General features: G+C 50.2%; 1 protein-coding gene across 1 annotated transcript in view; it reads left to right on the top strand.

The window, feature by feature from the left end:
* Positions 1-323: 323 nt before the first annotated feature.
* Tspan15 (tetraspanin 15) overlaps positions 324-13,251 on the top strand; it is a 40,252-nt gene continuing 27,324 nt past the window's right edge. The window contains exon 1 of the mRNA XM_070020937.1: positions 324-524. Coding sequence (XP_069877038.1) covers positions 429-524 — 96 coding nt within the window. The 5' untranslated portion in view covers positions 324-428. The remainder of the gene's footprint in view (positions 525-13,251) is intronic.

Below are 13,251 nucleotides of genomic sequence, written 5' to 3'. Positions count from 1 at the left end.
GTACGGCTTTACTCGAAAGTCTGCTTTCCCGGTACTCGCAATACACTCTCTCGCTCGGTCCCGGTCGCCCCTCCAGTCCTCACGTTCCCATGTCCATCTCTGCTCCTCTCTGCGCCCTGATTGCGGAGCCTCACGCGAACTCTTTTGCCAATCTCGCCCCTCTGCCCGGCCGGGTCTCAGCAGGGGTCTCCAGCCTTGGCCCCGCCCACGCCCCGCCCCCTGCCGGAGGCCGGGCCGGCGCTTCGCTCCCATTGGCCATCCGGACGCGCCGTCTCCGGGGCTGGGGCCGTGATTGCGGCGCGCCAGTGTCAGTCCGAGAGGGGAGCGCTGGTGGCCGGGCGGGCCGCCCTGCAGCCGCAGGTGGGGCCTGGAGCGGCAGCGGCGGCGGCGGGACCCAGCCGAGAAGCTCCACGCCGGGAGCCGCCAGGATGCCGGGCGGGGACTCGGAACAGGTGCGCTATTGCGCGCACTTCTCTTATCTGTGGCTCAAGTTCTCACTCATCATCTACTCCACCGTGTTCTGGGTGAGTGACCTCGGCGGGGCCCGCGGGTGGGGGAGGGGGTGCGGTGGGCGGGGGCGGGGGGTAAAGCTCCCTCGAGTGCCCGGATGCCAGGCCCTGGGTCGGGTCCTGGTCTGGCCGCCCCGCGAGGGCGCGGAGAGCGGGTGCGCGCTCCTCGCCCGGCTCTCTGGGAATCCGGGACGTTCTGGCGGCTTCAGGTGCGCGCGGATTCCAGCCGAAGAGTCGGTGGCGCACCTGCCGGGTGGTTGGGTGTGCCAGCGGAGCCCGCTGCTCCTCGGCCCGAGGCTGGGTAGGCTGTGGTTCCGTGTTGGCGGCACCCACCATACCCGGGGAGTTTATCTCCGCATCCGTCTGTAAAGTGGTCGGGCTCTGTGGCTGGGGTCCCCTGCGTTCCAGGTCTGGTCCGGGTTCTTACTTTTCCACGGTCCCGGGGGAAGATGCGCGCGCACCGTGGCGGAAGGAGGCCACGCGCGCCCTGGGTGCGGCGTGCGAGGCACTGGACCTGTCTCGCGTCCTCCGAGGCGGCCAGTTACTATTTTTGTTGTCACTGGGCTCTTCCCCCATCTTCATCTGGTGGAGGAGCAGAGGTGGTTGAGGGCAAGGGGTCCCACATCAACCAGGCTTTGAATTTTGCCGCTATCCCTTTCCAGCTGAGTGATCTGGAGGAAATCACTTCATCTCTCTGGACCACCGTTTCCTTATCTGCAAATGCACAGTAATTATTTTTCACTTTTTTTTTTTTTTTGTCGGTTGTGGGGCTTGAACTCTGGGCCTGGACGCTGTCCCTCAGCTCTTCAGCTCAAGGCGAGCCCTCTACCACTTGAGCCACAGCGCCACTTCCGGCTTTTTCTGCTTCTGTGGTGCTGAGGAATCCAACCCAGGGCCTCATGCATGCAAGGCAAGAGCTCTACCCCTGAGCCACCTTCCCAGCCCCTATTTTCCATTTTTTAGGATTCATGTAGAGATGAAATGGAGCAGGCTGAATACAATATTTTGCTCAGGAAGGCAGAGTGCTCAGGTGGTAGCCATTCATAGGAGTATGAGTGGTATAAGCTGCCTCAAAACACTGAGGATATCTTTTTTTTGGTTATTTTTTAAAATGTAATTTTATTGTTATTATTAATGTGTTGTATAGAGGGACTACCTTTTCATTAATCAGGTAGTGAGTACATTTCTTTTTGGACAATGTCACCCTTCCTTCACTTTTCCCCAGCTTTCCCCTCCCATCCCTGCCTACAAGTTGTATAGTTCATATTCCACAAAACAGATACTGAATATCATGATTACATTTGTTCAGTCTTCCTCCCAAGAAATGAGGACATCTTTCTGTTGGTGGGCTTCCCTCTGCCACTTTAGAGTGGCCTTTGCTCCAGTATATCACAAGGGTAGTTTTGTGCAGCGCCCAAAGAGGGTCACTGGCCCTTATTCCCTCTGAAACAATCCCCTCCCCTTGTGTGTGTATGTGGACAGGTGAGGGGGGGGGAGCATGTTTTTCCTCAACCCCTCACTGGATCTTTTAAGCAAGCAGGAGTTTCAGGAGTTTCCACAGAACTAAGTTTGTGGAAAACCTCTTTGTGGGGTGACCGTGCTGGTAATCCGTTGATCCTGATTTTAGTCCTGCTCTGTTGCAGACTCACTGGGCTATCTTAGGCAAGTCATGTGTATTCTCAGAGATCTCAAAACTCTGCACCAATGTTTCCATCTAGCAAAGTCTAGTTAAGCTCAGGTCAGCTTATAACATAGTTCAGGTAACATAGATGAGAAGTGAGCAATACATTTTGGGGCTGGAAGATGGCAGGTGGTTGGATGTGGGGATAGGGTGGGCAATATGAGTTGTAATTTAGTGGTTCTCACTCAAAAGTTGCATCAGAACCAACCAAAGAATTTCTATAAAAAAAATACTACAGATTCCTGGTGTGGCCTAGGTATGTGTATTTTCTTGAAAATGCTTACCCCTGATGTCCTCATAGGTCTTTTCAGCCCACAGGATTCTTTGCTGGTTTGATCTGGCTGATATGTTCTTCCTGTAGGTCAGAATTAAAAGAAAAGGCGGAGTTGAAAGGAAAGGCCACACTTGATGTGTGGTTGCACTGCTTACCTTTGGGGAAGTGTAACCACTGGCCAGACTCTTCATCTCTCTCCCCTCATCCTTACTTCTCATCTGTAAAATGGAGATGTGAGAGGTCCCTACCCTCTGCTTACACCTCACTGACTGGTTTTAAAGTAACCACACGGAGCTGGGCTTTGATGGCTCATGCCTGTCATCTTAGCTACTCAGGAATCTGAGATCTGAGGATCTCAGTTTGAAGCCAGTACAGGCATGGAAGTCTATGAGACTTTTATCCTCAATTAAGTACCTAAAAGTAGTAGAGCACTAGCCTTGAGCATAAAAACTCAGGGACAGCACCTTGGCCTTGAGTTCAAGCCCTAGAACTGGCATGAAAAATAAATTTAAAAAGTAATCATATGGGAGAGAGTGAACAGGCAAAGTGCTTTCAAAGGAAATTATGAAGCTAAATACACCAAACTTGCCTTTTGCAGCCCCCAAAGAAGACTACTCTTTGGCTTTGCTTCTCTTGAAGAAAAATAGGACTCAGAATTTGGAATCCTTTCTCCTTAGTCAAATAAGGTTTCCTTATTTCCGTTCCTGAAAGTATTTCTGCTTACAAATCTCTTGGCTCATGCCAGGAACTCAGCCATCTGTCAATTCTGCCAGGGCAGCTCCAGGTGTCAGGGTTTGTCTACAGGGTGGAGTCGGAGGAAAGTAATTTGTTCTGGATGAGGTTTGCTGTTAATTAGAAGCCATTTGCAGAAAAGCCCATTTATCTTGGTGTCATTTCTAGCCTCTGGCAAGCAATGGGGTGGAGGCCAGGGTTAGGTCATTTGCTTTATAAGCCTGCTTTAACACTGGAGGGGCCTTAAAATTTACCATAGCCATGTATTCTAAGTAAGGCCATTTTTCTTTAAAAATACTGTTGAAGTTGAATGCTGGTGACTCGTGCCTGTAACCCTAACTACTCAGGAAGCTGAGATCTGAGGATCAGGTTAGAAGTCACCCAGACAGCAAAGTCCTTGAGAGTCTTATCTCCAATTAACTGCCCCCCCCCAAAAAAAATCTAGAAATGAAATTGTGCCTTAAATGGTAGAGCACTATTCTTGAATCAAGAAGCTTAGGGACAGCACCCAGGCCCTGATTTCAAACCCCATAACTGGTAGATACACATGTGGAAATGACTACTAATAGGAAATATATGCAATAACACACAATTTGTAAGGAGAAAAGGAGCTAGGCATGGTGAGGCATACCTGTAATCCTAGCACTCAAGAGGCTGAGCCAGGAGGGTCTCAAGTTCAAGGTCAATCGGTGCTACATAGCAAGATGTTTAAAGAAAGAAAAAGGCAGGAGTGAGAAGGGGGAAGAAGCAGTGACAACCTTCCTTTCCTACTTTCCTGTTTGTCCTGTTTAGGGGCGATCTCTTACCAGTTTCATGTGATCCTTTCCCGAGCAATCCTAGGCCAAGGATGTCGTAGGCACAGATATGTACATGTGGTGTGTAAAGCCGAATTTGGAAATCCTTACCCAAAAGACCACCAGAGACCATCACCAATGTAAAAGCAAAGGAGTCTTTATTGCAAGCTTGAGCTTGGTCTCCCCCCCTCCCCCCCGCCACCCCTCCCGTGTACATGGCAGCAGCCCATGACACTGAGAGGCCCCGAGCCCAGGGTTACAGCACTTTTTATTCACTTTTTTAGGGAAGGCAGGGGCTTTGCATACATCATAACTTCTTGTAACAAATGACTACAAACCATGGGAAAGTCATGAAACAACTCTATAGTATGATTGGCACACTATAAAGCAGGAAAGGATCAGAAACAAGTTGTTGGTTAGATCAAGGGGGTTGATGTATTTTAAACTGGTTGGCTTGCACCACAGGGGAGTCTCAAGAGGATAGGTGCTATACTGCAGGGTGTCTGGTTTAGATAATGGCCATCAGACCCTAGGAGGGGCTGTTCTGGAGTTTCAGATATCGTAATTCCAGGCATTGGGGCTGAAGTGGGTCTAGGGTTAAGTTGCAGAACTGAGATGGGGGTCTTAAGTGAAATGGAGTTGCTTAGGTTCCTCAGGTGTATATATTCTGGTTCCCCCTGACCACCCCCCCCCCCCACAGAATGTAGCGTAATATATGCAGAGCCCCTTGCTTTTTGCTTAAATTTAAGTCCTTGTAGAGTTGGGTGTTTGCTAAAGGGCACCTCTTTCCATTTGATGGCTATCTAGACTTCACTGGAGGCTAGGTCAAAGTTTATTTAGCCCTGCCCCTGCTGGGCGATTCTGCACTGTTGTTGAATCTTTTGATACTATCCATGATACAGTGGAATCTTTGAATGTGTCATTTGCATATGTATATATGTCTCTAGGGTTATTCCTAGATGTGTAATCATTAATTTAAGGGGTGTATAGGTGTACAAAACAGGCAGAAATATACTTAACATAGGTCTGTGTAGCTGGATGGGATTTGGAAAAGTGAACTGTACACCTGTGCAGTCAGCCCCCAGGTCAGCCTTCCTGCCCTCTTCAGTTACAACCCCTTCCCTGCAAGGCAAGCAATATAAAATAGCATTGCTTATTTTTGCCAGGATATTTAAGCTTTCTTTTTCTTTGCTGTGCTGGAGATCAAACCCAGCATCTGACAGAGTTTCCATTGAGACATATGGACCGCTAGACCTCTATTTTCTCTTGGGGTGGGCAGGCCTGAGGCTTGAACTCAGGGCCTAGACACTGTCTCTGAGCTTCTTTTGCTCAAGGCTAGTCTGCCACTTGAGTCACAGCACCACTTCCAGCATTTTCTAAGTGGTTTATTGGAGATAAGAGTCTCATGGATTTTCCTGCCCCAGCTGGCTTTGAACTACAATCCTCAGTTCTCAACCTCCTGAGTACCTAGGATTACAGGTGTGAGCCACTGAATTTGATGTTAAACAATGTTTTTCTTTAAACTGTCTTATCTTCCAAGCTTTAAATTATTTTTAAAAGAAAGCATTTTAACTGGAAAGTAAAACAGGAGGGACGGGGAGGGGAGGGAGTGAATGGACACTAGCAGGAGGGGGAGGGCTAGCAGAGTGTGAATGGGGATAAATATGGTTGATGTGGTTTATTTGCATGGATGGAAATAGAACAATGAAACCTGTTGGAATTATTTTAACCAGGGAGAGTGGGATAAAGGAATGGGACAGAGAGGGTAGGGTTGGTCAGGGTACATTGTATGTATGTGTATGTATACAGTGTAACAACAGAACCCCTTTGTAGGAATACTGTATGCTAATTAAAAAGAATGAAGAAAAAGGTGTTCTAACACTGCTACCAATGGGAAAGCAGCACCCCTCATCATAGACATAAGAGAAAACAAGTGAATATGTAGTTGTGGTTAGCTGCTGTGGGTGCTGATGCTGGTGACCCAGACACCTGCCCTTTCTGTTCAAGGGGCAGATTGGCCAGTGCTTAAGTGGCTTCCAGACAACCTGGAAGCACATCCGAGGCTGGCTCCTTTGTGGATCAGGAAGGGGAGAGGCTGGAAGGGAATGAAACAAGGGAATGAATATCCATCTGTGAATCAAGCCCCTTGCAGTGATATCCCATCCCATTTAGGAGGCCTGGAGTGGACATGTTCAGGGTCATTCCGTGGAGCTGGCCTGGGCTCCTCCTCCTTGGTCCAGTGCTCCTGGTCCTTTCAAGCTCTCGGCACCCAGTAGTACCAAGAGCCGCCTCTTCCCACTTGCAGGGTGAATCATTCTGACCCTGGAGCCTTCAGGCCTCAGGGATACACCTCTAATTTTAGCCCTGCCCAGGGTGTCCTAGGGATCCGTTTACTTAACTGCTTTTCCTTTGCTGGTCTCTGGGCTCCTGGAGGTCAGGGATGTGGCTCATTCTTATTCTCTGAAGACCAAGCTTGGATCTGGATACCAAATGGGTGCTTGAGGAGGGCTGTTTGCATGAGGCTGGTGGAATCTCACCTACACCAACAAGGCAGGGATCCGACCTGGGCTGAGTTGGGTGTGCAGCATTGGTGGGCAGCTTTACTGAAGCTTTGGGGGCTGGCATATATCACAGCCACTTGCTCTCAAGGATGCCTAAGGCTGCTACCTTCACAATGAGTAGGGTTTCCAGTCTGGGAATGGTACCAGGGCTGGGAGTATTGATTAATGAGGAAGAGAAGAACTGAGTAAGGGTAGGGATGGGGTGGGTGAGGAGGAAAGGGGGGACAGAATAGGTGCTGCAGGTTGTGAGGGTCAAAGGTGACAGGAACTCTTTTGTCCTCTTCATGGAAGGGTCTTTTTGTAAGCTGTAGCAGTTTAGTGGTTAGAGTGTAGACTCTGTACCAGGAAGCCTGAGTTGAAATAGTAATAGGAGCGCTTCTAGGCCAAGCAACTTAGGCACTGACTTGCATATGCCTGCCCTGCTTTATCAGTAAAATAGATACTGAGTCTGCTCAGAGCTGTGCCTGGCACCAAGCAAACACTCTACTACTTAAAACGCTGGCATTCTCCTTTCTCCCCTTCTGTGCCAAATGTTGAAGAGCCTTACAGGAGAACAAGACAGGTTCTTTAAGACACCTCCAGGCAGCCCACTTAGATTACCTGAGAGAAAGGGAAGGTTTGCCTGAGAGCCCCAGACCAGTCAATGATAGATCAAGAGGAGAACCCAGGTGTCTGCCTGTGACCTTCCTAGCCCCCAGCTCTTCCTTCACATGTGGGGTAAGGGGAGGAGGTGCCTTCTCTGAAAGGAGCCAAGTGCCCTGCATAGTACAAGGTAATAAAAGTCAGCAAAGGAAATAGATTTTGTTTCTGGCAGATTTTTTTTTCCTTTTAGAAAAAGAGCTCAGTCTTGTAGAAAATAATACAGGCACTTGGTTAAGAAAAAAAAAAAGCAATTTAAGAAGTCACGGTGAAGACAGTAAGCCACCTTTGGTCTGTCACTTGGAGAGAATTACAGCTACCTGTTTGTAAACATCTTCCAGACATCTTGTAGGTGTGTGTAGATGTTTTGTTTCCATTTTTTTCCCCTTGGTTCCTTGGGAAGGGCCATCATCTTGTTCTAGGCAGGCACTTCAAAGAGAAGAGTGAAATTCCAGCTACAAGTGGGGTGACCTAAAGCAGCCAGCTGCACCTAATGCACTGTGCAGGGGTCTGCAGTCCAGGGCCAGGTGTGGGCCTGAGGCACACAGAGGGGCTTCTTCTGCCTAGGACACAATAACAACCAGACAAGGGGGCTGGAGAGCCCTCTTCCCGCCCTCTTCCCTGCCCATGACTTGATTTGTGACAGAGTAAAATAAGCACAGCGATAATTTCCTTGCACTTTGCCTGTATTTCTAGGCACAAACCCTTCTCTCTCTCTCTCTCTCTCTCTCTCTCTCTCTCTCTCTCTCTCTCTCTCTCTCTCTCTTTTTTTGCGAAGAAGTGACTACCTTGGCCTGCAGGACTGGGCCTGCATCTGGGGCTTTTGGCCCTGGAGAAGCAGACAGAACCACCTGCCCTCCTGTACAACCTCCCAAGTTCTTCTCTCTAAGTGACTCATCATGCCACCCTTGGGTGGGGCTCTCAGGTAACCAGATAAGAGCTTGATCATAAATTTCTGTACCAGCTGGCTTTACTTGTCCTCTGGGTGAGTCAGGACAGAGTGCATTGGAACACACACACACACACACACACACACACACACACACACACACACCCTTTACACACACACACACACACACACACACACACACACACACACACACACACACACACACACACACACACACACACACACACACACACACACACACACACACACACACACACACACACACACACACACACACACCCTTTCCAGAGAGAACTCTAGATGTTGAATGGGTTTGAATCCATGTCTTGTTCAGAGGCAGCTATATTTTCGGGGTGGGTAGGATGGCTCGGTTATTCATTCAGTCAACCAGTAGTTGTTGGATGCCTGTTGGATTATCAGATACTGTGGTAGTACAGGAAACAACTATGAAAAGCAGGTTTACAGACAAACCAGTGACAGGAAGGGAAGATTTCCTGCTAAGAAGGTGATCAGGGAGGGAGGAAGTAGGGAGAGCTTTGAGTTCCTACTTTAAATGGAGTGGTCAGGGAAGGCCTTAATAAGGAGCTGGCAGCTGAGATGCTGAAAGACAAGGAATGCACCATAGCAAAGGTCAGCTGAGAATATCCCAGGTGGAGGGGACAATAAGAGCCCTGAGGTAGGCAGGCAAGCAAGGCTGGAGCGGATGAGAAGTGTGAGGCACTACATGTGGGTAGAAAGGGCAGCAGGGTCCTGGCGTATGAAGAGTTGAGGTCTTAGTGCCTGAGAGGACTGGCTGCAGAGCCAGTGCTAGCTGCTCGGTGTGGCCTGTATGGAGGACACTTATCTGAGTCACCTAGTCCCCTCATGTGTGGATACCCCAGAGGACCGTGGGAAGCTCCTGTAAGATGAGAGGAACAAAAGCACAGGACCCTCTCCTGCACCATATACCTGGTGGGGAGAGAGATTTTCCTACTGCTCAGGAGACCTAGGAACATAAATGTGGTGGGGCCTCTGGAACTCACTTTGTCATAGGAGAGACTTTCCACAGGACACGTTCTGCCTGTCCAGAGCACAAGGTGGTAGCTGTGCCCTCAAGCTTAAGTCTGACCCCTTGGGGTACATAGGACTTTCTCCAGGACTTGGGCCCTTCCTGCTCCTTAGTCTCTAGGGGGCTGGGAGGATGTTAGTTCAGCCGCAGAGGCTGTGGGCACATAGTGGTTACGTGGACCCCGGCAGGCTCTCTGAGACTTATGCTGTGAAGCACTTCTGAAAGCCCAGGCAACGGAGTCTGCCATGCCCGTGGTGCAGGCTGATGTCAATACAAGCACATCTGCTCAGCTCCAAGCCATGCCCCCGGGCCAGCTGAGGTGCCACAGGGAAGCCTAAGATGTCACCATCCCTGACCCTAAAGGGTCAGCCCCTTGGGGAGACAAGTTGAAATTGGACAGCAATGGCCAGTGTGAGCTAGGCTGCCAGCCATGGCTTCCAGAAGCCCCGGGAAGATGGAGGCCTGAGCTGGGATCAGGTGAGGGGTAGAACCTTGCAGGCTGGGGGCTGGGCAGGCCAAGCCCAGGAGGGCCCACCCAGGGTGGCCACCAGAAGAAACAACTGGTGAGGAGGAAGAAAGCAAATTCAGATAGCCAAGAGGCTAGGAACAAGTCTGGAAGAACTCCCCATCTCAAATTTTCTTGTAAAAGGGAATAAGCATTGTGCTTCCTACAGGAGTAAGGCCTAGCCTGCTGGGCTCTGGACCAAGGGTCTCATGTGGTACCAGGATGGCAGATGCCAGGAGGGTTGCCACCTGGGATCCTCAAAACCACCCTGTGAACTGACAGGATGAGGACTTTGTCCTATTTTACAGATACAGGGACTGAGGCCCTGAGAGGGAGTGACTTGTTTGAGGCCACCATTTGCCTGTCTCTGACATAAGAGCTACTTAACTGTGAGAACAGAGGGTTGGTGTTTTGTTTTGTTTTTTCTTATAAGGGTGACATTCACATCTTAGCCTGCAGGAAAGCAAATATTTGCCTGGTGAGCAGGAGGAAAACAGCTTTGGCTCAGTCAGGCTTGTTTTTCCATGTTCAGAGCCTTCCTGCTTCCTGCCTAGGAGAACTGGAACCATCACCGCCCGGTATCTGGCTGGCCCTCCCAAGATGATCCCAGGCCTTTCCACTTCCCCACCCTTTACTGCTTCCTATCTTCTTCTCCCCTGCTGCAAGGTGCTGCTAGGTGCACTGTGGGAGCCCTTGGGAGTTGCTGGCCGGGCATCACATCTGTGCCGTGCCAAGTGCCAGGTACAGGGATGGGAGCTCCTGGTCACATAGATCATAGATTGAAACTGTCCCCTAGGGGCAGTGGAGTAGGATGTTGGCTTCTGAGGCTTCTGAACTTCTGAAACTAAAAGAATTTCTAGGCCAGTGGGATTTGATTCAGGGCTGAAGGCCTCCTGTGCTGGGAAGTGTCACAAGGACACACAATTATGTCTTTTTTGTTAGAGCTGCTGACTCAGTGGGCCTGGCATTCAGCCAAGGCCCCTGTGAACTGTCAGCTTCCTCCCCAGGGGACACAGTGGTGGCCATAGCCATGGTATTGCTAGCTTGAGAGGGAATTTTTGTCTCTGCAGCTGGGTCCTGAAATGGTATGCAGAACCTTTTCCTCCCCCTCCCCACGATGTTCTGGACAGTTTCTCTGGTCTAGAAAAGGTGGAGAGAGCACGTGAATAATCAGGGGAGGACCCGAAAATGAGAGAACATTCCACCAGCGGTGGAAGAGGAGTGGAGTTGGAGGTACATGGGGAGTCAGGGGCTCATCCAGCTGAGGAAGGTCTGGTGATGTCTGTGGCCCACAGCCTCGCAGGGATGTGGGAGGTGCTGGGAAGGCTGGGCTTCTAGAGGAGCTGGAAGTGTGGGTGCTGGGAAGCAGGAGTTCTATAATTTTGTTTTCCTGTTGCTTATCTTTAAAATGGTCTTTCATTTGCTCTAAAGACAGTGTTTCTGTATAGTCTGTGACTTGGAGAAGTTTCCATAGACTGAGGTTGAGTCACAGACTTCAGGAGGGACCTGTGATTATTTCTCTCCCTTTAAATGATGTCTTAGTATGACACAAGGGTGTCATACTGGAAGCCGGCTGGGTCTCACTAGTGCCAACACTTCCAGGTCTTACCATGTAGGAGCCATGCACAAGGTGGGCTCCAATCTCACTTGCTAGGTGGGAGTTGGCTTGGGGTCATGGCAATGTGTCCTGACCTCCAGGGACTGACTAGTTAGTGGGAGGGTGAGACTCATCTCTAACTCTAATCTCTCAGCACTATACTGGTGTGAATGGTGGGTCCCAACCTCAAGCACCTGCCTATGTCTCCAAACCTGTGAATGTGACTTTAATTGAGAAAAGGATCTTTAATAGATAGAATTAAGGTCAAGCTGTGGAGGTGATATCATGTATTACCTGAGTATGCTCTAAATCCAACAAGCATCTTTAGGGATGTAAGGCTACAGCTGTCTGTAGCAATCAGGCACAGAGAAGAAAGCTATGTGGAAGAAGGGACAGACAAGGCAGGAATCTCCAGGAGCCAAGAGAAACTGAAAGGCACAAGGAAGGGTGATCCCTGGAGCCTTGGGTAGAGGGTGGTGGGGGAGTTGGCCCATGCCTTCTCAGACTCCCGGAGTCCAGGGAGAATGAGGCTCTTGTTATAAGTCACCTGAGCCTTTTCTTCTCTGCCAGGTTGCTTCACTAGGGAGGGGCCTGGTTGAACAGGGTCCTGAGTGTCTCTCTCCCTTCCTGCCCTGCTCTGAACACTGAGGAGGAGAAGAGCATGGGTGACAGGAGAGAGGCCTGTAGCCTGCCAATACTCCCATAGCCCCACCCACGTAGGCCTCGTAAGCAGGCCTGGTGATCATGCTGTACAACAGCCTTCGTCAGGGTTTCTCCTCTACATGGCATGTTTGATAGAAAGGAGTTCTAACAGGGGAGGGAAGGCATGTTAGCCCTTAGAAAGGACTGACTGGCTGTGAAAGCAACCGAGTGGAAACCATTTGACAAACAGGCTGTGGGATACCTGGGGTTCTCTAATAACCTTCATAATCAGTGTCAGCTTATTATATGATGGTCAGGTAGAGGGGTTTAAGATGAGGCCTGGACTTGTAGTTGGTCTCTAGTCTGCCCCTGCTGTGGAGAAGTGGAAAGTGAGCCCAAGGCCACAAAGTAAGTAGCCTTGGTTCTAGAACCCTGGCCAACAGACAGCTTCCAGCCCTCCATGGCCCTGTGAGCACCCTCAGCTGTCTGCCAGTGCTGACTTTGCAGCAAGGATGTCAATGGTACTGCTTCTGTGACTTCCAGAGCATGAAGAAGTATGTTCCCAGTAGGGCCAGTCATCAAGCAGCAGGAGCCCAGCTCATGCCTCTGCTTGGTTTTTGCCTGGCCTCTGACCTGGAGTGGCTGCTGTTTGCCTGGCCCTGGGATGGGTCATGATACCAGATGAACCAGATTTGCCCTATCCCTTGAAAGTGGAGCTGGCTGAGCTCTGGAAGAGTACTCAGACAGCTGCAAGCTGGGGTGATCTAGGCTTGGTCAATGGCTCCTGGGAGGCCCTGGTGGGGATACTTGGCAGAATTTGGCTCAGGGTTCCCAAGGGTGTGTGTGTAGGGGGGGGTGCTGTCAGCCCTCTGTTGGAGTGAGAAATGGGCTTACAATAAATCAGAGCAGGAGCAAGGTGAGCACAGGGCTGGTTCTGGGACCATAGACCTGAGACAGGCTGAGACCAGTTTCTATCAGTCCATTGCTCTCCTCCACTGAGGTCTCCTCTGGGTGCTGGCCTCACATAGCATTGAATTTGACATGACTTTGCAGCTGTAAAACCCTCCTGTGGTGTCCTGTGTCCTGTGTGCTCTGCTGGACCTTCCCGGCCTTCTGCATCCTCCTCAATTTTCTTTTTAAAGCTAACAATGAAGAGTCTTTCCTCTGGGCTGAGCTTCTTTCTAGACATTTGTGGGTGGTGGCCCTGCCATTGCCGCATTGCCCTGAGGAAGAGGCTCAGATCGGTGAGGTGACTCCAGGGTCTGCTGCAGGGGTGGGGTGGGATGTTGTTCTTCTGCAGAAAAAAAATTCCATTCCATTCCATTTTCTTCCTTTCTCTTTCCTTTTCCATTCCTTTCT

This window comes from Dipodomys merriami, unplaced genomic scaffold (assembly GCF_024711535.1).
Source record: "Dipodomys merriami isolate MVZ:Mamm:240054 unplaced genomic scaffold, mDipMer1.0.p SCAF_14, whole genome shotgun sequence".
Lineage (NCBI taxonomy): Eukaryota > Metazoa > Chordata > Mammalia > Rodentia > Heteromyidae > Dipodomys > Dipodomys merriami.
This window is presented reverse-complemented; position numbering and strand designations above follow the sequence as displayed.